This window comes from Eptesicus fuscus, chromosome 11 (genome assembly GCF_027574615.1).
Source record: "Eptesicus fuscus isolate TK198812 chromosome 11, DD_ASM_mEF_20220401, whole genome shotgun sequence".
Classification (NCBI taxonomy): domain Eukaryota; kingdom Metazoa; phylum Chordata; class Mammalia; order Chiroptera; family Vespertilionidae; genus Eptesicus; species Eptesicus fuscus.
The window spans coordinates 54,276,604-54,301,815 of NC_072483.1; the positions used below are offsets into that span (position 1 = coordinate 54,276,604).

The following is a 25,212-nucleotide window of genomic DNA, read 5'->3' on the forward strand; positions in this document are numbered from 1 at the left end:
AAAAGAGCAAATATATGTGATATAGGCTGCATATGTTTTCCCAACACTGCAGAGTCTACCTGCAGCACAGACTGTGAGATACAGGTAGAGTCTCCAGTTCATAGGAATAATCTCAGGTTTACCAACTAAACTGAAGACAATTTAGGATACTTGAAAGCAATGAATGAAAATTTTAGAAGCTTTTGAAAATAGTAGTAAAGTTATATTATTTTTGTTAGTTCTCTTCCACATAACACCACAGATCTATTTTGGTTTTTGCTGCTCTTTTTAACTAGAATACTTTGCACTTTTTTTATTTTTTATTTTTATTTTTTTTGCCTATCCCAAACCTGCTAGCCTTCACGTCCAATTCCAGAGCCGCCATCTCCATGACACCCTTCTATTCACTGCAGCCAAAAAGCAGTTTCTCCTTCCTCCATATTCTTTCTCGCTTTATTTCCACCTTTCTAATGTGGATGTTATATTTCACTGCATAATACAATTGCAAATGAGCAAGTTTTAAATTAGGTGGATGATTAGCTAGACAAGAGCAAGGACTAGCTTATCCAGTTTTGTATGCCCTTCAGGACAGTATGATATTTATTTATTTTTTAAGTTATTTGAGATGAATTAACTGAAAAAAGTAATAGCAAAGGAAGTAAAATCAAGTGCTTTAAAGTCCATATTTGGAGAAGATGGGTCATTAATTTTTTTTTCCTGATAATAATTCCTTAAGAGCAAATATCCAGTTTTCCATAGATCATAAGGTCCCAAAAGCCAGACCATACCCTTCTCCCTTTGGCCTCTCATGGCTCTAAGTTCAGGTCTTTGTGCTTTCTCCATGTCTTGGGTGATTTAAAAATATAACTGTGTCCTACGAGCCAATGTTACAAGTTTATATGGCTCTGTCTAGTTGTCATTAGAAGACAAAAGTCTATTTGGATCATAACACTTAATACTCCCAAATATTTCTGTCATCTTATGGGTCTCCCTAGAGACTCCAGGAATCATTAAAATATATTCACAGTCTATACTACTGATAAGCAAAGCACTTTATATATATTTTAAAATACTGCAATAACCTTTACTTCATATATGCAGAACATTAATGTTGAGAGAGAATCACTCATTAGAAAGACCTATTGATACCAGGGCATCACTACTGTACTGTTAGATTGCTCATTACTACACTTTGTTTAGTGATTGTGTGGGGAGGGGCATACTTACTAAAATAAAGGGGTAGCAGAAGGAGATCTTGGTGGTGAAGGAATCTTCTGTATGTTGACAGCAGAGGTGGTTACATTAATCTACTCATTATAAAATGACACAGAGCTGTGCACATACATTGTACCGATATCCAATTTCTTCCAATGGTTGTAACCTACAATTATGATGTTTTTATATTACATCGTAATTGTATAGGTTACAACCATTGGAAGAAACTGAGCAAAAGGTACACAGATCCTTTGTGAATAAACTTTGCAGTCTCCTATGAATCTAAAATTATTTCTAAACATATTTTAAAAATTAAAATATATAAAAATAAAATAAAATATTGTAACTAAGTTAAACTGAATGGAGTGCAATGACAATAAGCATATATGGCACTCTTCTGGGCATCTGGGACTATATTGTTGCCCCATATTTACTTTTTATGCTACTTTTCATGTTATCTGTCTTCCTCTGAGGATTGTTAGTTTCAAGAGGGTGGAAACTTTTGTCTGTTTTCTTCACTGTTGAATCCCAAGAGTTTAGATCAATGCTTGCATATATAATCCTATCTAATAAAGAGGGAATATGCTAATTGACCATCATGCCCTCACAAAGCTGGTGGCGCCCACAGCCAATAAGGAGGGAATATGCTAACTGACTGCCATACTCTCAAAGATGGCGGCACCCACAGCCAAAAGATGGCGGCGCCCAGTATCCTCAACCCTGTCAGGGTGGCAAGCATGCAGCACGACCGGGCCTGCCCCCAGGCAGGTCCGGCCACCTCCACATGCCAGCCTCCGGAATCCCCCAGTCCCCTCAGCCCCCCAGCTGCCCAGGGCCAGCCTGAGGTGCAGGCAAGCCTCAGATGGCGGCTACCCAGCTGCCCAGGGTTGCCTGAGGCTTAGGTAACCAGGGCTGGCTGAGGCTTGCACTGCCAGCAGTGGCAGCAGCGGAGGCGTGAAGGGAGCATCGCCTTCCCCTGATCGCCAGGTTGCTTCCCATCCCTGAGGGCTCCCGGACTGTGAGAGGGGGAAGGCTGGGTTGAGCCCCCGCCACCCCCGCCCCAGCTCCAGTGCATGAATTTTCATGCACCGGGCCTCTAGTGTATTCAATAAAAATCTGGTGAATGAGACAAGACAGCAGATCCACTGCTTTTCCATGTACAGGCAATAATTTATAATAATACATGAATTATACTCAGTCTCAGATTCTGATTATGAGAATTCTAAAAATCATACCAAAACACCTTTTTCTTTATCTTAATCTTGAGTTTTATTTATCCAAGTAATTGTAAGCACAAAGTTACTCTAATTGTTGCTTTTGTAAGTTCTAAGTAAACAAACAAAAATATGCCTTGTTAGCCTTGAAGTATTCAACTTGACTATGTAAAACACAAAAATGATTTTAAAAATATAAAGTTCTATTGTATTTTTAAAATAATAATATTGACTTAAAAAAGTTGAAAACTATAGTTCAAATTCATCAATATAGCTCTTAGTATATTCACAGTAATAGGAAGATCGTGTAAAAAGATAAGACAAGAGAAAATAACTTTGTGATCATTAGTAATAAAGACTTTCTTATTATCACTATCACTTAGAATTCAGAGAGTTCCATTGAACGCATTTGCGTGTTTTAGTACAAGGATGCATTTTGTTCTTCTACTCAATCACATAAGGAACTTCAGAGCCAAAATCCAAAAGTATAGTTTTACCAAATTTTGTCCTTAGCACTGTATATGAGCTATGTGACATCCCCCACGAGGTGCCACAGTACTCCTGTGGCCAAGAGCACAGCCATCGCCAGAGGACCTAAGGGTCTTACTCCAGAATTATCCATGCTGGCATGTGACTGGATTCAGGTTCATATTCCCATCAGGGACCAGAGCATCCCCATTGCTGGCTGTGCTGTGGCAGCACTTTTTGTGGAATCAGGTATACACTGCTTGATAGGATGAGGCTTGAGTGCTCAGCTTATGCCAGGAGGCCACAGGAGACAGCATAGTGGAAAGATCACGACAAACTAAATTTTAATCAGAGTGGGAGTCCCAACTCAGCCAGTTACCAGCTCTGAGCAAGACATCAAACCTCTCTGAGGACCTATTATTGGTTGTCAGAGGTGGGAGTGGAGGGAGTGGGTCAGAAGGTACAAATTTTTAGTTATAAAATAAGTAAGTCAGGAAACTTAAAAACAAACCAAAAAAACTCTTTAATAAAGACTCAATTTCCTTACCTATAAAGAGGAATCCAGACCTGGCCAGATGGCTCAGTTAGTTGGAGTGTCATCCCATATACCAAAAAGGTTGAGAGTTTGATTCCTGGTCAGGGCACATACCTAGGTTGCGTGTTCAATCCCCAGTCGGGGAGTGTGCAGGAGGTGGCCAATCAATGTTTCTTACATCAATGTTTCTCTCTCTCCTTTCCTCTCCTTCTTCTTTCCTCTCCCTCTCCTTTCCTCTCTCTAAAATGAATAAAAATATCCTCAGGTGAAGATTAAAAAAAAAAAAGAGGAATCCATAGCATACTGGTCCTTATTATCTAAGCAAAAAATGAGACAGTATATATGAAAGCAGTCTCTAAAGTAAATATGTAGGGAGGCTATAGGCTACATAATTATTCTAACCTACTTATTGCATTTGGTGTTTCATGGAAATATTTCAGCAATATAGCCCAGTTACATGCAATACTGCTATGTTTCCTGATGCAGCTAGAGTTAGCCATAAATGTTGATGGAACAAATTAGCTAATACGTGGTATAATTTCAGGAATGTGAGGAAAACCCTGATATTTATGAAAAATCCTTCTCCACATGTTGGCTAATACTAACTCTATTAACAGAGAATATTTATTTTAACATAAAGCTTTATTTTTATAAAAATATTCATATTATTACCTGCCCTGCCCTCATTCTACACTTTTAAAAAGCCTGAAGCTTAGGTGTCAATCAAGGACAAGAAAGCTTTTAGGGCCAAAAGAATCCCAAGCAGGTCCCATGAAGTAAAATGTAGCAGGATGGAAAGATGCCTGCTTCACTATTTGTATTTTAATGAAGAACTATTTATTGATAATTTGAAAGAATGATTCTCTAATGGTGGAATTGGGGGCATAGAAACTGCCTGATGGGAAGGTCATGGACACGTGAGGGCAAGAGCACACTCCAAGTGTCACCCAAATCACAGCAGCAGTGGGCCCTGCCACTTACTAACTGTATGAACTCTGAGTCTCATTTTTCACATCTAGAAAATGGGCATATTAAGAGTCTTTCTTTATAAGGATGAAGTGAGAAGACGTAAAATGCTGAGCACACTGCCTGGCCCCATTCCATCTTCCATAAATGTTAGCAACTATTAGCACTGTCATCATCAGTAATGATAACCAAAACATCCTAGATAATAAAAGGGTAATATGCAAATTGACCCTAACAGCGGAACAACCGGTCACTATGATGCATACTGACCACCAGGGGCAGACACTTAACACAGGAGCTGCCCCCTGGTGGTCAGTGTGCTGCCACAGGGGGAGCTCCACTCAGCCACAAGCCGGGGTAATGGCTGCGAGCGCAGTGGTGGTGGCGAAAGCCTCTCCCACCCTCTCAGCAGCGCTAAGGATATCCAACTGCGGCTTAGCGGGCCTTAGCCATCAGTCGGACATCCCCCAAGGGCTCCTGGGCTGCCAGAGAGATGTCTGACTGCCAGCTTAGGCTTGATCACCTGGGGAGTGGGCCTAAGCTGGCAGGTGGACATCCCCTGAGGGGTCCTGGACTGTAAGAGGGCACAGTCCAGGTTGAGGGACCACCCCCCCCCCCCAAGTGCATGAATTTGCATGCACCAGGCCTCTAGTAAGATAATGAATACTTAAGAAATTACATACTTCCTTTTTCAGGCATTTTATGTCTTTATTTCACTATCAACATAGGTTATACTCTCTTGTGTAAACCATACCTATTTCATTTAATTTTTAGTTCAGGTATACAGTAAGGAAGCAAAATGGCTCTCTGGCTTAAAATCTTTTTCTGATGCAAGAGAAACAAACACCCATGACCTAATTCTGGCTATGAAAACCGAACTGCACATGCCTGTTTGATGGTGTTATTACCCTGCCCTGTGTGTATGGGCTGCCCCTAATCCTAACTTGCACACAAATAACAGAACAAGATTTCTGGTTGGCTTCCAGTTTGAAATACAAGCTTCAGCTAATGGGCTGCTGGAGACTGGGGGTCACAGCTGTCCTGAGTGGAAATAGCCTCTCACTGAAAGCTAGACCACAGCCCTCACCTGATGAAGAATTTTTGTGTCAACTCTAACATTCAGGAGTTCCAGTGCCGAAACCAAGTTAGTAAACTATCAGATGGTTCTGTTGTCACTAGGGAATGTCATTAACATAAGCAATGATAGAAAACGACAAAATTAAGAAAACCAGCTTGAAAAACTCTGACATTGTATTGATTCAATTTTGATTAAAACAAAAAATAAACATTTTGGGGGGGTTAATTTTCAAATCAGAGCCATTTACTAATGGACCATAAAATCCGTTCACTGTGGAAATGTCGGAACTACCTTTACCTTTCATACAACTTAGTCCTTTATGATTAAATGTAAGTAAAAGCAGATATTTTATTTACTGCAAAACAATGGTTGTTCAAAAAAATTCTTTTATATGGATCCAATAAATGATAGTATTTTAAAACAGATTTTAAATGCACCCAAAAAGCTCTCAAAACTTATTTTTTATAAATGTATCTTCTTAATTTTTCCTTCTTGGGTATTTGCATATAAATGACCCTTCCATGTCTGCTCTGTGAAATGAAGTAAATAATGCAATTAGAAATAGTCTACAGGTACATGGGATTATATTATTCTTGGTGCTTTCTATTGTTTGAGAGAGTTGACTGTACCCTGGGATTTGTTTACTAGTAGACTTCACTACCTCTCCCTCAATGTCTGTGGCCTTTTATGTGACTGAGAAAACAGAGTCCTGGAGGCCTATCAAAAATGCCATTGTGTTTTACCGGAGAACTTGAATTCTACTCTGCTTCCGGGGGGGGGGGGGACGAGGGGGCAACAAAGAAAATGACACATTCTCTAAGACTTGATAAAAGCAAGCACCTGGGGAATTTTGTACCAAACAGAAGGATAAATAAATATGAGTATTAAACTAACATTTGCTCATAGGATGAAGCCAGCGACTTCTGACTTGAAGAGTTTGCTCTCTTTCTGACCCCAGAGACTTCCCACACCGCTTACTTCCACAGCCCCTATTTCAAGGTGACCTTAAATGCCACCTTCTCCATGAAACAACTCCAGCTAACTAATTTATCTTTTCCCCTGAACTTGCCTATAGTACTTTTACTATCAATGTCTTTCATCTGGGAACTCACTAGTAATTAATCATCTAGGGCTTAATATTGTGATTTCACTGTTGTTTAATTACTTCATGGGTCTACCAGGGTCATTTTCCCCCTATGTTGTTATACATTATAAATTTCTGGAGGCCAAAAGTGTCTCTTTCATTTGCTTTGTGTCTTCCCACTCCCCAATGCCAAGCATGGAGCCAGGAACACAGCAGGCAGGGGATCAGCCTAAGAGAGCAGAGTTACCCTGAAGCTAGGGTAACTCATGACTTGGTCCCTGCAAATCCTGTAAGATCCATGGCTATAATGCTGATCAGAAATTATTGAGTGATCCTTTCCATCAGATAAGGAGTGGATTTTGCCTTCTTGTGACTCTCCCGAATAAGTGGGATGTTATAGCACAGCTAATAGTTGAAGGGCATTTTAGTGTGCGGAGCACAGGCATGGCACAGAGGCACACTGCTGGAGTTGGGGTCCCAGCTCCTCTGCTTTCCAGCTCTGTGGCACATGACTTGTGTGTGCATTAATCCTCATTTGTTAAATGGGGATTAAAAATAATAGTAGCTAACTATCATTCAGCACTTTGTGTGAAACCCAGTTCTAAATTTTTTAAGTATTCTAACTCATTGAATCCCCACACCCCATTTTATTTTTATTATTACCCATTTATTATTATCCCATTTTACAGGTGAAGAAACGGAGACAGAGGGAGGAGTGCCTTTTCTAGAACTGTACACCTAAACAGCAACACTGGGATTCATATCCAGGCAGGCAGAACTTACTGGCTCAACTTCCACAGTGCATTGTCTCTCATAAAATTTACCTGACATGGTTATTTTCAGGATTAAGCAAATTCATACATTTAAATTTTAAAAAGTGGTTGACACATAGCAATCACTCAGTGAAAGTCCATTGTATTATGTTAATACGTATGTCATGATGTAGGCTCCAAAACTCTTACAAAACTAAAATTTACTCAGGAAATAACTTAAAATGTGCCAGCACAATCTCTGCCCAGAGGGAAGCTTACACTCTTAGGAGAACTATGTACAGAGATAAAAATATTAAGTAAGTCAATGTTAAAAGCAGCACTAACTGATGACTAAGAGCCCATTAGAGCTGCAGGGAACAAGTGTGGATTGTCCTGGCCCCACCCAGACTCTTATCTCTTAGGGCTCTAGATAGCTTCTTTGAATCCACACACTAAACACGTTACATATGCCGCACTTGAATAAGCACCATATCAGAGTGTGAGATTGTGCTTATATAATGAGGTGCTGATTGAGAAGCCCAGTGGAGACAAATGGAGAGAGATGGGGCCAAAGCTCGGGGAACGTTTCCCGGAGGAGGGGGACTCAGCATTCCAAAACTCGGATATTAATAATTCACTCAGAAACGAATCCTCCAGCTCAGTTAAAAGAAGAATAATGACATAAATCAGAAAAACTAATAGTATGAATAATTTATCAATTCCACCATGTTCTCTTAGGAGTCCAAATGTTCTATACATTAATAATTAAGTCTTCTTAAAACCCTCAGAACTGTTGTGAGCAAGAAGAGTGAGGTATGCTAATACCATGAAGTCATCGTTAGTTCATTTTTTTACCCATTTTTATTTTGCATGTTTATTTTGTTACTAAACAGACATGAAAGATTCCTGCAATTAAATAATGGATATAAGTGTTAATTCATTCATTCATTTATTCATTCATTCTACAAACATTGAACAGACTAGAGGTCCGGTGCACAACATTCGTGCACTGGGGGATGGAGGGGTCCCTCAGCCCAGCCTGCACCCTCTCACAGTCTGAGACCCCTTGGAGTATGTCCGCCTGCTGGCTTAGGCCAGCTCCCTTCTCTCCCCTCCCCCCCCTCCCCCCGCCTAAGCCGGCAGACGGACATACCCTGAGCGGTCCTTAGCGCTGCCGTGGAGATGAGAGAGGCTCCCACCACTGCCACTGTGCTCGCCAGCCATGAGCCCAGCTTCTGGCTGAGTGGTGCTCCCCCTGTGGGAGCACACTGACCACCAGGGGCAGCTCCTGCATTGAGTGTCTGCCCCCTGGTGTTCAGTGTACATCATAGTGACCAGTTGTTCTGCCGTTTGGTCCATTTGCATATTAGCCTTTTATTATATAGGATAATCCAAGGACAGTGCTAGGCCCTAGGGATAGAGACATAATTTTTAATGCCAGCCAAATGAGAACTACCTTCACAATCTAATGCGGGAGATGAAAATGAAACATATATGGGCTTTCTGTGAGACAGATACTATAGTAGATAGAGATAGGCTAAGGACTACAGAGGCAATTCCGAAGAGGACCGGTCAGTAGCATATATGGGGAGCATCGAGAAGGTGCAGAGAGTAATAGTAACTTCTTCAACGTCAAATCCAAAGGCAGATTCCTCAAACGCCTGCTGCTTCTGACACTAAATACTCTGTCTTGACATTTCCTTTTCTATAAACTTTGTGATGAAACCCTGAATATTTTGCCTCTAACTTCCCATGTCCCTTTCTTTCCCAAATCCTTGATGGCCCTTCTGTTCAAGTCTCTTAATGTGGTTTTTATTGTTGTTGTTGTTAATCACCCAAGGGTATGTTTTGCCCACTGATTTTTAGAGAGAGTGGAAGGGAGGGGGAGAGACAGAGAGAGAGAAACATGTGAAAGAGACACATTGATTGGTTGCCTCCCACACATGCCCCAACTGGGGCTGGGGATCGAGCCTGTGACTGAAGTATAGGTGCATGCCCTTGACTAGAATCGAACTGAGTCCCTTCAGTCTGCAGGCTGACACTCTACCCAATGAGCAAACGAGCTAGGGCTTAATGTGGTTCTTTAATGGTAATTGTTTCTTTCGGTTTGGGCCAGAGCTTCTTATTTCTTACTGTGCATCACAATTACTGCAAAGTGCTTTAAAAAATGTACACATGGCCCAGCCTTCCCCTGACCCTTTGGTTTAGGGTCTGAATATATGAGTCCTGCGTTTTCTTTTCAAGCTCCCAGGGGATTCGTAGCCAGCCAGGAGAACTACCTTCTTTCCTCTGAGTGTCCCACGTGGAGAGCGTTCATTTTTATATTATTCCCTCTCATTGGGGTCCTGAACTGGCTATAGTTCTGGGCCTGGAAACGGCATCAGCCTGAGAACCCTGGAGCAGGAAGTCAGCATCCCAGACCTCTCTACCCATTACAAATGAGGTCAATTCTACAGCTGCCACTTGATCTCAAAGCTACATCACACTCCTCTTGTCCTTGGTCACTTGTGTAGGACCGTCAGGTCTTCTATCCTCTTTTAAATCCTCTCACTGCACCCCTTCCTTCCAAACTTCACAACTGTATTTTCTGAAAATACAGGTTCAGAGTAAACAAACTTCACTAATTCTCACACTCCTCTACTTGAATGAAGGTTGCTCACTTTCCCTAACCCATCCTAACAAAAGCTTCTTTCTCAATCAGCATCACTCTCTTGCTTCAGTCAAAGAGGAATGGATGATCAAAGAACAACAAATTAATTATGTATAAAGTTATTAATGAAATAATACTTCCAGAATACACAACCAGACTACTCACCATTTAATTACTACCTTCTGCTGCCAGCTTTTCAAATTATATTAATACAAAATATTTTCATTATTATAAATGTTTATGTAATTCATTTGTTTTAAATAAATTACTTTTTCAAGTAATATTAATTGCAATAACACCAAACACATGCACAAATATATTTACACACATATTTTTTATAAATATTACACTAGGAAAAATATTTATACTCCTGGGACAGTGTCTAATAACACCACTTAACATATTAATTGCCTTCAAAATTTTGCTATTAGAAATATTTTGGCCTAGTTTCTTTCATTTCTTATTCCTGAAAAAATCTCATCTCATAATTGTCCTTTTCAGGTCCTACTTAAATTTGTTTGGTTATAAGCAGACTTCTTCTGAGCTAAAAAAAAATGAATGAACTCTATTTTTATTTCCTGAAGATTTAGTCTTCTTTATTTTTAAATCTGCTACTGTTCAATATGGTAGCCACTAGCTGTTTGAAATGTGGCCAGTTCAAACTGCAATATGCTATAAAGTACATACTGGATTTTAAAGAGTTAATACAAAAATTAAAAATATCTCAATCATTTTTATAATGATTACATGTAAAATGATATATTTTAGATATATTGGGTATATTGGGGTAAATTAAACATTTTAATTCATTTATTTTTATTTTTAATCTTGCTATTGGATGAGCTTGGGTAATTTGTGGCTTTTAAAGAATTGGCTCATTTCATCTAAGTTGTTCAATTTATGTGCATAGAGTTATTAAGAGTTTTTCATATTCTATTTTTAATGAGGTTTATGTAATATTTTTAATAGGGAATATAGTGATGCCCCAATTTTTCATACCTAATACTACCAATTTTTGTCTTCTCTCATTTTTCCTTTCTCAGTTTGACTAAAGGCTTATCAATTTTATTGATCTTTTCATTTTTCTATTGTTTTTCTGTTGTCAATTTTATTGATTTCCACTTTTCTCTTTGTTTTTTTCCCCTTCATTCTGCTTGCTTTGGTTTTATTTTTTTCTTATTTTTCTAGTTTCTTAGGGTTGAAACTTAGATTGTTGACTTGAGGAAGTTATGCTGTTCTAATGTAAGTATTTAATGCTCTGAAATTTATATGGGGCTATTAGAAAATTTAAAATTACATGTGACTTGCATTTGTGGTTTGCATATATTTCTATTTATTGCTGCTTTGAGAAGTATAATACATTAGCAAAGTGTCTTCTTTCTAACACATTAATAAATGTTTAATAGGAAATGGGTTCAGTGAATCAAAGAATGTCAGGCTCTCAGAAAGCTGTCAGCACTAGCCTTGGGTGGTTTGGGTTTCTCTAGTCCTAATTATGAAAAAACTTTTGGATATGTTTTGAGCTGAAACTTTTTTTAAAAAAAGCGGGGCCACATGGGGCCAGTTTATTGCAGTGAACTACATAACTCTCTATATTTCTTGTCTATTTTTTCATGAAGAAAATTAAAACACACAAACCCAATGGGTAGCATTTAAATTTTAAAAAGATCACATCTTATGAAATGAAATTTGAGTTTGTGGTTCTTGAGTTCCCAGAATACTGAATAATTAGGATTTTTTTAAAAGAAAATTAGATCCACATCTGTATAATCTAAGTTAAGAAGCTGAAGGGTGAGACAGCTCTCTCACCTGCTCTGTCTTCTCATTTCCCTGGCTTGACTCAATATAATTTGTACCATGGAGCAGGGTCCTGGGGCTTTAGCTCCTCACTCTGCTGTGCCCTTCCCACCACAATATCTGTGGGACCAAGCAGTGTGGAGAAGGGAGGGGAGAAAAGAGCAATGTGAATTCCTCACAAACTCTGAGATTATCGTTCCTCTGGTCAGACAGAGGTTTCCCTCTCTCAGGTTTAGGCACCTGCTTAGCTGCCTCCACTTCACCATCATGGCTCCCTTCAGGGGACTGCCTGGGCTGAAGCAAAGCCAGAGGCAGGGTATCTATTCCCTTTCTGAACCATGGGATTCCTCTTTCTACTGCTCAGACCTGAAGAGAAGACTTTAGTGGAGCTTTTTCTGTCCACATCTGGTACGTTCCTCAGGGGGCCAACTTGCCATTGAATCCAAGTTGGGCAACATTGGAGAGAGAAAAAACAACACTGCTGGCCGGCTGGTATTTGGAATTCGGATCTCTCTCCCTAATCTGCTTGCTAGGCTCTACTTTTCAGTGTCCTCAGCAAACACATTCTGTCAGGGTTTATATTGGTATTTATTTCAGTGTGCGTTTTTTCCTGTTTTTCCTTTTCTTTTCTTTTTAATTTTGTCTTTGTTTGTTCTTATATGTTTGCATTTAATGGAGATTAGGTGGAAGGTGTTTAAACCATCTTGCCTGGAACTGGAACCAGTATTCAATTTTAAGACAATTTTTTTGAAGACAAAAATTCTAATCTCACTCAAGTCCCTGGACCTCAGTATGTGGTAGGAGGGAGATGGAGGAGTTAGGTAATTTGGAGGACAGAGCTAACCATGGAACCCAAATAAGTTTGCCTTATTCTCCTGAGGACTGATAATTAGATGAATTTGTCATGAGAATGATACAGCCATGTCACTTGAAAATCTCTTGAGGTTGACACATTAATCCATTAAAAGATATCTAAGACAAAGTCTGCAGTTTGGAAGAGATGGGTTCTGCTCAAGCTAATCAGGTAAGTGTCACAGCGTACTTCAAACAAACAAAACCAAACCAAAAAATTGCCTCTTTCTCATTTAAGTGTAATACACACGTATGTCTTTTTTGGAGCAGGAAGAGCTATTGGCTTTTGGATAGAATGTAAGAGGTATATTTTTATCCTAGCATATAATCTAGCTCAGCAGTATTAAAAACTGCTATCAACAAAATAATTTAACAAACAAAACAGAAACAGAGGCATGGCTACATAGGACAGACTGACAGCTGTCAGACAGCATGGGGCTTGGGGGACTGAGTGAAAAATGGTGAAGGGATTACGCAAATATATATATATGACACATAGACACAGACAACAGTATGGTGACAGCCAGAGGGGAAGGACGGTGAGGGGAGGTGGAAGAGGATAAAGGGGGGATAAATGGGCATGGAAACAGACTTGACCTTGGGTGGTGAACACACAATGCAGTTTGCAGATGATGTTTTATTGAGTTGTACTCTTGAAACCTATATATTTTTATTAAGCAATGTCACACCAATAAATTCAATTTAAGAAAAGAATGGGAGTGAAGGTGAGTGGGTATTGTGCAACCTTCTTCCCCCAGCCACCCTCATTTATATTTCTTGAACTGTCAGTCAAATCTCAGACCAAGACCTTTTGTCATAACTAATAAGATTTATGGGTCCTACTTTCAGTAAAAAATGTTTGTTTATGAATTTATACTTTAAAGAAGAATTATTTTCTAAATAAACAATTAATATCTTAGAGGCTCTAAGCCTATGATCTCAAAAATGCTAATTGGGATCCTAGCTTTTGACCCAGGTTTCAAATAGGAATGTGTTTGGTGACAAATAATATAAAGCCCAACCAACTTGCTTGAACACCTAAGAATTGGTCTATGTCACAAGAAGCCCCGGGGCTCAGCATAATCATAAACAATCATAAACCATCAATTTATAAATGTATCCACCTATTGTTGGACATTGTTTTGTTTCCAGTTAGGTTATTCTATTTAAAACAAAACAAAACATGTGAGCCCTAGCTGGTTTGGCTCAGTGGATAGAGCCTCAGCCTACGAATCAAAGGGTCCCGGGTTCGATTCCGGTAAGGGCACATACCTTGGTTGCAGGCTCCTCCCTGGCCCTGGCCCTGGCCCTGGTCAGGGCTTGTGCAGGAGGCAACCAATAGACACAATCGATGTGTTTCTCTCACATCGATGTTTCTCTGTTTTTTCCTCTCTCTACCACTCTCCCTAAAAATCAATGGAAAAATATCCTTGGATGAGGATTAACAACAACAAAAAAGAAAAACATGTGAAAATATGCTTACTATCATAGCAAAGCATCTTCATATTTATATCCTCACAGTAATGTTTGATGCTGTGGAAGATTATACTAAACCTCAAGCTTCTTGTGACATAGACAAACTCTTGGGTGGTTAAGCCAGTATTGGTTGGGCTTTATGTTATTTGTCACCAAATAGACACCAAGTAAACAGCCATCATAGCTGTTGCCTTCTGTTCCAATTATCTAAGCTGTTGCATATTCTAATGACCTAAAACAACAATTATACATTTTACTCATGATTCTTGATTTGGGAAGAGCTCAGTGAGGAAGAACTGTCTCTTCCCCACACAGGTCAGCTGGGAAACTCAACCAGGCCTGGAGAATCCACTTCCAAGATGGATCATATAGCTCACTCACATGACTAGCAGGTTGGATGACTGTCAGCCAGGATCTCGGCCAGGGCTGTTGCTGGGAGTTTTTTCCACACGGGTCTCTGTACAGTGCTGCTTGACTTCTTATAAGTTGGGTTCCAAGAGTGACTATTTGAAATTACAGACATTAAAAGCAGCAGGTCTCTTGAGATTGGGCCCAGAAACTACCACAGCATCATCTATGCTGTATTCTGTTGGTTAAAGCAGTCCCAGAGTCTGTCCAGTTTTAAGGGAATGGATATAGATCCCACTTCTCAATGGGATGAGTACCAAAAGAATTTACAGCTATTGTAATCTACCATAATCTTCCTTTGTACTGGATCTTTCTAGACTTGTCAAAAAAAAAAAAAAAAGTTGTATTTGCTATAACCACACCATGCTCTGTTCCCTGCAGAAACATGGAAGATGCGCCTCTCTCTCCCTGAATCTGTGTCACTTGGGGTTTCATTTTTTTTTTTTTTAAAAAAAAGGCAATGTGGTGAGTGCCTCATGTTTTCCACAGGCTCTTCAGCTTCTGCCAAGGTGTCCAACCTTGACCGCTGAATGAGGACAGAGACGAGATGAAGAGTGTCCACTCCAAATGTTTTACTCTTCAATCTCTGTGCCTAAAAGTTTTTCTCCTTATAGAATGCCCTCCCATCCAGTGAATCAACTCACACCACCACTTCATTAGGTACAATCATACTCTGAACTGCTGCTTAGTCAGAACTAGCAACAAGTTATTTCTGACATTCGCACTATTAATGTGCTTTAACTCCATGTATGAGAAGCCTATTGTCATGGCTCTCTAGCCACTCTTAAACCAACAATATTTTATAAGATGACCCAGGGCACTTTCCAAGTATAAAGAATGCTATTTGAATTTTATTTCATCCCACAGCTCTATATTCTTCTCTGGAACTCAACATCTAGGAAAAGAATATCCTATAGACTAAGAGAGTGCCAAGTGAGGCAGGGAAAATCACTAAGAGGTTCTGCTGTTTCATAGTTGTGAGGAGATTATTTTTGTTTTTTAATGGAACAAGCTCTTCATTTTAAAAAGACTAAAAGAGAAATTAAATTTCCCACTAATTCACTCCCAAGAGCCCTGTATAGTTCCTACCTTATTTCAGTGACCTTCTTCAAAACAATCAGTGAAAAATACAGCAGGTACTTTACATGTATAGAACACTAAGGCACAGAGCCCTATGAACCACACACAGATCAATTATGTGTTGCAATCTGGAAGATGCCAATTAATCTCTCCTCTCTCTCCTCTTTCCCCTCAAGATTCTGTAAAATAGACATCAAGGTCAGATAGGGACCATAATATCTGTTCCTATTACTACTAAGGCTGGACTGGAGGATGGGGTTGATTTTGACTTTCTACTTCTTCCTCCATAAAATCTAGTGCTTGGGACCTGCCTGTGGAGAGTGTCAGGTCGGAGGTGCGCTGGGTGAGTGGAGTTGTGGACTGCTTCTGCAGAAGCAGAGCGAGTAGAAAACTGTAGCCCACGGGTAGTCAGGGTCTGCTTGAGCCCTGAGGCTGGCTTCCCATGGTGGCCACTTCTTCCCCTAGTCTCACTGATCAGGTAACACAGCCCCCTCACTCCTTCAGGGAGGAGAAAGGGAGAAAAGATGTGTGAAAGCATCTTCCCCAACATTTCTGAGAGAGCAGGATTTTCTAACTTGTCGATCTATAGGAAAACAGGGATAGAGAGAAAATGGAGCAGACATTTAGGATAAAACACCGCTATGACACAGATAATGTAAAATGGGTTATTCCTCTTCTAATACTGTCCTAAGGGGTTCTATCACATTCACAGTACCCATACCATAAAATTTTCTCTAATATGTAAGTTCAAGTCATACAGCTTTACTTTATTAAAAGACTTTCTTAAAAGACATTATCAAGAAAGTGAAAAGACAACTTACAGAATGGGAGAAAATACTGGTTAATCCTACATCTGATAAGAGAATAATATCCAAAAGTTATAAAGAACTCTTACAACTCAACAATACAAAAAAACAAACAACCCGATTGAAAACGGTGCAAAGGACTTGAACAGACATTTCTTCAAAGAAGGTATACAATTGTCCAATAAGCACAGAAAAATATGCTTAACATCATTAGTCATTAAGGAAATACAAATCAAACCACCCTGAGATACTACTTCACACCTAGAGGGATGGCTATAATAAAAACAAATAAACCCCAGAATATAATAAGTTTTGGAAAGGATATGAATAAATTGAAACACTTGTATATTGCTGGTAGGAATGTAATATGATACAGCTGCTGTGAAAAACATTTTGGTGTTTCCCCAAATAGGTAAGCAGAGAAATGCCATATCACCCTGCAGTTCCATTCATAGGTATATAACCCAAAGAATTAAAAACAGGTACACAAACAGATACTTGTATGCTAATGTTCACTGTAGCATTTTACAATAGCTGAAAAGTGGAAACAACCCAGGTGTCCATCAGCATAATGATGGATAAACAAATGTGGTATATGTCCACACTTTGGAATGTCATTCATTCATTAAAAAGGAATGAAGTTCTGAAATATGCTACAATATGGATGAACCTTGAAAACATCATAGAATAAGTGAAATAAGCCACACACACACACACAAACACACACACACACACACACACACACACACACAAGTATTATATGATACCATTAAGCTGAAGTATTTAAAATAAACAAATTCATAGAGGCAGAAAGTACATTAGAGATTACTAGGGAAGGGAGGAATGGGAGTCATTGCTTATTAGGTTCAAAGTGTTTGAGGTAATGGAAAAGTTTGGGTATTAGATGGTAATGATTTTTGCACACAATTGTGAATATAATTAATGCTACTGCATTGTATACTTAAAAATGGTTGAAATGGAAAATTTTATATTATATATACAGGGTATCCCAAAAACATGTATACACACTTTAACAGCTGATAGCAGACTAAGCTTTGAACAAAGGAAATTCATCCTAAAATGCTACTGGAAATTTGAAAAAGCAGTTGATATACAAGCACTGCCTTTATAATTATTCAAAGTGTGTATAATTTTGGGGGGAACACAGAGTGTCCCAAAAAATGTATACACAATTTATTAGCTGAAGACTCACTTAATTTTCACCCCTTTTTAGGTTTAACTAATTTGAAACAATGAGTGAAGCCAGACTAAGCTTTGAACAAAGAAAATTAATCTACTAGACTTATTATGTGGGTTTATAAAAGATAAAGTTTACGGTACAAAACCAGCAACAGTCGACGAATTGAGGGCACAGATTCTAAATGATTCTTGGTATTTGCAGTTCAATTGCTTCGCATTATCAGCAGTGCCTGGACCAGAATGGCCATCAGTTTGAAAACAGGTGTTGACCAAAAAAATTATTCATCTCTGTAGATTCTTTTAAATTTTGAAAAGGAACTGTATGTTAATAAACATTGACTTTATAATCATTTAAAGTGTGTATACATTTCTAGGCACACCCTATATTTTAGCACAGTAAAAATTTTAAACAATGAATTCTTAGTAAAAACTCCAGTTTATAAAAGAAAACCACACTATTCCCTTATTTAAAGCAAGTTTTAATAAGACTTTTATCTTTACTACCATATAGTTTGACTATTCATTTCTAGTTACATAACCAGAAATAGGACAAAAATAAGCATTCATTGGGTCAGAGATTTCGTCAGAATCAGAGAACCAAGAGATGTGTTAGTCAAGTCAGAGGTGAAATATTTTAGTGTTTTATATTCTAAAGGGTCCTTTTTCCCTGAAAGTCACCTTATCTACAAATATACTTAACTGTATACATATATATTCATATATCTACAAATACAGAGCCAGTGCTAGAGACTTTCTTGGTTCTTATGGTTGTAATTCCTCTGGAGAGGAAGAACATTCTCAACATCCCTGAGGTATTTCCAACTCCTCTTTCCCTCCTTGAACCCCCTGAGGATGCAATGTCATAGTGGCCACAGGCAGATCTTCTTTACCTTGCTTACATCTCCCTCTTCTCTCTCCCAAATTCCTTCTTTCTCATTATAAATAATTCAAGTATGGTTTGGGAATCTAGGTGCCCTTGGGAGTTAATGCTTTTCGCACATTATTACGTTTTCCCCACTGAATATTTTTTCTCTGAATACTCCACTGGAGTTAAGTACACCACCGGAAGGGAAATAAGATCTCTGGGGTATAGACAGACATTACCAACATTAGAAACACTCATAAAAATTCAGTGTTTCCAGAATTTTCCCCTTTAGTCTAAATGACTAGGGTTTGAGATGATTTTTCAATGGAAAGTAGAAAATAGCTTTTCTATCCAATTGAACATGCAAATTATGCCAATATATTAATTATTAAAGAACAATTAGACCACCTTTTCAAAAGGCAACAGGCAGTTCCATACATCATTGCATTTCTCCCCAAATTTCCTTTTCAGTTGTTTGAAGATAACTATTATTACGGTAATTTTTCAAATAAAGAACCTGAACCCAGAGAGGCTAACTGCTTTGCTTAAATCGGAATGGACTCAGCACTGAATTCCTACATCCTCCCAGTACTCATAACCTTGCACTTCTTTATAATTAGAACAAATTGCAGGAAGAAACAGACTGGAATGAACATTAGACATTAAATATTATTGGCTTATTGAACTACTAATGCCCCCATCATTTAAAAAGCTCATATTAAAACTAAGTTCGGTCCAACAACTTTCTGTTATAGGTTAAGGTTGTGCCTACCCTGGCAGCATAATAACTAGTAAATTGGTTGATCTTTTCATTTTCAAAATGGAATTCACATTTTTTGTTCTTTAAAACAATCTTTTGTCATCAAATCTGGAACAGATGCCAAAGTCTTTGACTTTGTTAAAACCAGTAAATTGGAAAACGATGCTACTATTTAAAATTTATTTGGGATGGGGAGTTGGGTTGATAGTGGTGGGTGGGGTGGGCAATGGTATGTGAGATGAACATTAAGAGGTCATAGGCTAAGGCCCATGTGAAGTCAAAAACCCTTTTCACTTGAGATCTTGTGTTTCTAAACCCACATGCAAAGAGGGAGTATGGTCCCACAGTCCCATGATATGCTATGGTAAGATATACAATCACTATGAAGCTTCCCTCATCCCACAGATAAAAAGCTTGGAGTCCAGAAGGCTAGTCCATTGCCAGAAGACTGGTTTAAAAGGGCACGACTCTAGAATCTACAACACCAAGCACCTTTTTATAATGGATCCTGTTAAATGAAAAACCATTTTCCAGCTTGAGCTCAAGTATGCAAGTTTGAGTAGAGTTTTGGGTAGAGCTGAACTGCTGCAACTAAGAAAGCCTTCTCCCTGGAGTTGTGGGCCTGGACAGCAATGGAGTGGGGTGGGGAAAGAAGTGGCCTGAGAGACCCAGACTGCCTGCCATGAGCTTCACCACCACCCAGTCCTTCAGCGAACCTGAAAATGATGGCTGGGTACCAACTGTTAGTGGGACCTGGAGAAAAGATGTAGTTTCAAGTCCAGATTAATTTCAGAAACAGGTGCATATGCTGTTTTGATTACTGGGTCGGTGCTCTTTCACATTATAATGTGGTTTTGTAGATATACAAAGGACTTCCTAGTGGCCTGGGATTTCTACCTTGAAGGGCAGCACTGAGCCCAGAGCCCAGAGCTAGGAGCTCTCTAAACAGGAAAATCAATTCTGGAATCCATTGGTCCCTGCTTCAGCACTAATTCTTTCTTCAACTTCTCAGTCTGGTTTACTCAATTACTTTTACTACCGTCCAATCAGAAAACCACTATTAGTATTATTCAAATGCAGATCAGATCTGCCTCTAAATCTAGGAAGTGAGTATAAATTCCAGCCAAGATGTTCAAAGAAGCCAGTAACATTAAAATACTAAAAACACTGAACATCTAGTCCTCCTGGGCCTCTGAATCAAACCTCTTTGATCTTGGGACGGCATTCACTTGCCTGTGATGGTTATTACTCAAAGGGCTGGCTGCATCCCAGAGTTCCATCCTCAAAAACCACTTGGGGCCTAATGCTTTACCTGTCACTGTCTTAAAATTCTTAATAACTTTAGCTTTGAATTTGTGTTTTATGAGAGAAGTCCACTGGGACAACGGGGGAAGAAGTGGAGGATCAGAGCCTCTGGGCACATGTGGTCCTGCCTCCTTTGGATAGTCTCTATGCTATCCTGCCTGTTTCCCTGCCCCTGCTTAGTGACCTCTGCCATCCACCCTGGCCTGGGTCAGGACACAGCTCTGGAAGAACAGGGGTCAAGCCCATACCCTGTGCACTGAGCCAGGGCCTAGGCCCTGTGCCTGGGAGTCTATACTCACCCCACACATATCCTCATGCCTGAAGGAGCTAGACATTAATTAGCAGATATATATATATACTAGAGGCATGGTGCATGAAAATTCATGCACTGGAGGGAGGGGTCCCTCAGCCCGGCCTGCCCCCTCTCAGTCCGGGAGCCCTCAGGGGTGGGAGGTAACCCGGTGATCAGGGGAAGGCGACACCCCCATCACACCTCTGCTGCTGCCACTGCCGGCAGTGCAAGCCTCGGCTGGCGCTGGTTACCTGAGCCTCGGGCACACCTGGGCAGCTGGGCAGCCGCCATCTGAGGCTTGCCTGTGCCTCGGACCGGCCCTGGGCAGCTGGGGGGCCAAGGGGACTGGGGGACTCTTGAGGCAGGTGTCTGCCACCCTGGTGGGGCTAATAGGACTGGGCGCCGCCATCTTTGAGGGTGGGGCAATCAATTAGCATATTCCCTCCTTATTGGCTGTGGACGCCACCATCTTTTAGGGTGGGACAGTCAATTAGCATATTCCCTCCTTATTGGCTGTGGGCGCTGCCATTTTTGGGGGCAGGGCAGTCAATTAGCATATTCCCTCTTTATTAGATAGGATATATGATCAAACAAAACAAAAAACACCATGAATAGTCAAGAAAAAGCTTTATCCTGCTTTTTGAACAGGGAGCCCAAATTTTCATTTTGCACTGGGCCCTCTAGATGATAAAGCTGGCCCTGATTAGATACCTTATCTAGACATCACGAGCCAATATTATTTTTAGATTCTTAACTAAATAACCACAATACATGTGGAATAATGTATCTGATTTTACTAAAAGTATTATTTGGTATCAAGAACTCTTAATATTAAACACATAATCAGATATTTTCAATAGTTCAACAGAAGGAAAACAAGCTCTATATTATTCTTGCCAGCAGGTATCATTAACAATAGAAAGTCTGGACCTGTTGATGTGACCTGACAGTTTGATGTATGAAATGGAAAAGTGATGGAATTTCTTTTTTTCTCTGAGGCAGCCAGGAAAAAGAAAATTACTTATTTCTCCACAGTAAAAATATTATTCCTTTATATTTTCTATCACATTGGGAAAGTTTTTAAAAATCTCGTTACTTCTTTCCTCTGTGGTGTTTGCTCATAAGTAACTACAGTGTTTTCCAGGACCTACCTGGCACTGTGTTAAAGCTGCCAGTGACGGCAGAGGGATCCAGAGGACAGGTAAGACGTGGGGTTTTATTTCTGTGCACAGTGTTTCTATGTCACAGCTTAGTATCTTTCTTACCTTGAGCTTGGCCAAAAGAAGTTCATGATCATGAAGGAGTTTTTTGGTTTCATCTTGACTGCTACCGATTTCTAAAATATTGGGCTGTGACTCAGCAAGCTGAAGTTGTACCCATTTGCCACACTAAAAATAAAAATGAAATGAAAAGCACTTTTAGTTCCTCTTGTTCTTTCCCCTTCACCCTTCTCCTTTTTCTGTTAAGTTTCCAGTTATGCTATGAACACTTTATTCTTTCCACAGAGATGGGCCTTAATAAATTGAAATATAGCACGTCTAATATAAATCCATGCCTTACCTTTTCTTTTTTTAATTCTTAAGATAAATGATTTTCTCTTGGCACACTGTATTTAAATTTAGCATTCCCAAATGAGGAACACATACAATAGATTATATATTATTGAATATTAAAAATTTACGAAAAAATTCACATAACTGTACATTCTCTCACTCGCAAAAGTACTTTCCATGGAAATAGTGATATTCCACTCGGGCGAGTAGAATGCAAACTTCACCACAAGGGGAAGGTTTTGTAAATGCAATTTTGGCTGATCAGTGTCCTTACATTGACCTTACTGGTTTAACCAGAAAGACTAAGCAGCAGATGAAACAACTGATTTGCATCTTATTTCAAAGTTAAAACATAATATTTTCCAACTTTTGGTGTTGGGTACTCAATAAAGTATGTAGGAAAATGTCAATCAAATCAGACACATGTGACAACTGCCATTTGAAAGCAGCCGACTTGTTTTCCACACTCAGGACTCTCTCACTGCTCTAAGCACAACTGCTCATTGCAGTTCCTGAGGAACTGTTTCTCTAAGGAGCAACAACTGATTAAGCAACAGGTACCATGAGCAGGCACATGCCTGTGGATAGGTGAACGGCTGAAGAGAAATGAGAAAAATGTATGTCTATTCTAGGTAATTAGTGCCCTGAGACCATGTGGAAACAAGAGGCCCATATACACTGAGTGGCCAGATTATTATGATCTCTGAACGAATAATAATCTGGCCACTCAGTGTATATGTATATATATATAATAATATGTATAGTAGAGGTCCGGTGCATGAATTCGTGTATGGGTGGGGTCCGGCCAGCCTGGCCAGGGGGAGGGAACATGAGTGGTTGGCCGGCCTGCCTGCTGGTCGAACTCCTGGTCAAGGAGACAATTTGCATATTAGCCTTTTATTATATAGGATATACACTGAGTGGCCAGATTATTATGCGTTCAGAGATCATAATAATCTGGCCACTCAGTGTAGATCAGATGTAGGCATTTCTTTCCTTTAAGATGGACTTTGCACTTTGAATAAGTTGGGGTTCGTTTTATATGGGATGGCAGTGAGCTTAAGGAGCTGAGGAGAGGAAACGAACAAATGTTCTTAGAAACACAGTTTGGTTAAATTAAGAATTTCCAGCGTGATTTTAGAGATTTTTTTTTCTTACTGTCAATCTATTTCTGATTCTCCTATAATTTATTCCATGTGCATTATTCCTTATCCTGCTCTAAGAAATAGTTCATATTTGAGGGAATGTAACTTTCTTTTAAACAGTGAGTTTGCCTCTTTTCCTGCGTTGCTGAAATTTGCAGGTACTCAAATCATCACAAAATCACATGCAAATTATCAATTTCTGCTACTTTTGCTTCAGGCTTTTTTCCACGTCCACGCATTGCCTTAGAAGAGATGAGAGGGCGAGGGAACCGGCAGAGGTCCTGCTTATGTGGGGCCAAGTCTCCGCAGCCCAGGAAACAGCCCAGCCAGGACACGCGGCCTTCGGTGCCCCAGAGCCCATCCTTCTGCTCAATGTCAAGTGCTGCTTTCCTGCTATCACTTCCACATGAACATAAAATTCACAGAATTCAGTGAAATGAACCAGGCCTTGCCATGCATCCATGCACTAACAAAAGGCCAGAAAGTCACTCGATGGAGCCTGACGGGGTCTGGAAAGTAACCGGCTGGTAAGCGCCAGCTTGTCTGCCCGATTCCCTTCATTAAACACTGAATTCCTTGGGTGGTGAATTGTCTAGATCCAAGCATAACGCTTCATAGGGTTCTGCAGGCCATTTTCATAGGAAAGAAGGTCACAGTTATTGTCTTCAACCTAAAGATGTGCTATCATCTTTGCAAATGGACAAATGGCTTGGCATGAAACATAAGCCCCCAGTGGCTTCAACTTCCTGCTGTCAAGAGCCAATCTGACACATGCCCTTTGCACCTTCCCTGGCAGCGTCTCCATTCCCTCAGCAATGTGACAAGGATTTACCCGTGCCTTTACCGTGTCACCACCAGAGCTAAGGAGGGCACGAGTCAGAGCCCCTTGTTAGGTGTTCTCTGGGTCCCCTCCTGCCCGAAACAATGCCACCCCCTATCTGTTAGCTCTCCCCTTCCCTCCTCCAGCACACCCCCTCTCAAAAATCATCCGTGTTTCATAGGCCCGCTTGCCTCTTCAGCCTGGCAAACATGAATTTGTAATCACCCACGCCTTGCCTTTAAAAAAACAGACTGAAAATAGACGGTTTGTTTTGTTTTTCACCAAGCTGCTGTCCATGTTTCCTCACTAACTGAAAGAGAAACTGTAGTCACTGGCTGAAGCTTAATAGAGGCTTCTCTTCGCTGCCGCTTTAAGAAAGCAGTAAGATGTGCTTGCTGGGTTATCTCCTATATGCTGTGTACGGCTGATTGTGTGGAATGTTCTTCGGGATTATCAACACACAGCCAGACGCCCACAGCCACACGGAAAAAAGAAAAGTTGTCAGCTTACCTTTATGACAGCGATAACGATTTTAGAGTCCCCAGCCTGCACAGCCACTGAGCTGACTGTGGTGGTAGAAAACTCCACTTCAGGGCTTCCTGGGCTGGACATGGTCCTGTAGATGTGCCGCTCACACTCCGGGCAGCCTTTGTACAGATGTGCGTCTGCTGGTCATTTCAGAAGGCAACCACCGGGGTTACTTGGATTCATTCAGGGGAAGAGCTCAGCTCCCACTGATTGCTCGGCCAGAAGCAAAGAACAGGAGGTTAAAAATAGACAACCCCATTGAGTTTATCACGAGAGAGAGAGAGAGAGAGAGAGAGAGAGAGGAGAACGGGAGAGAATCGCCACACCCCTAGTATGGTAACACTAAGCGCCTGTTATTTTTGCCATTATCTTAAATGTAGAGGG

The 25,212-nt window shown here is 40.1% G+C and overlaps 1 protein-coding gene across 1 annotated transcript in view; it reads right to left on the reverse strand.

Moving 5' to 3' along the window:
- The window catches only part of CCDC141 (coiled-coil domain containing 141), a 170,132-nt gene extending 145,174 nt beyond the window's left edge, over positions 1-24,958 (reverse strand). The window contains exons 1-2 of the mRNA XM_008138744.3: positions 24,811-24,958; positions 22,048-22,170 (exon numbers count right to left, since the gene is read on the reverse strand). Of these exons, the coding sequence (XP_008136966.2) occupies positions 22,048-22,170; positions 24,811-24,912 (225 nt within the window). The 5' untranslated portion in view covers positions 24,913-24,958. The remainder of the gene's footprint in view (positions 1-22,047; positions 22,171-24,810) is intronic.
- Between the last annotated feature and the right edge of the window lie 254 nt (positions 24,959-25,212).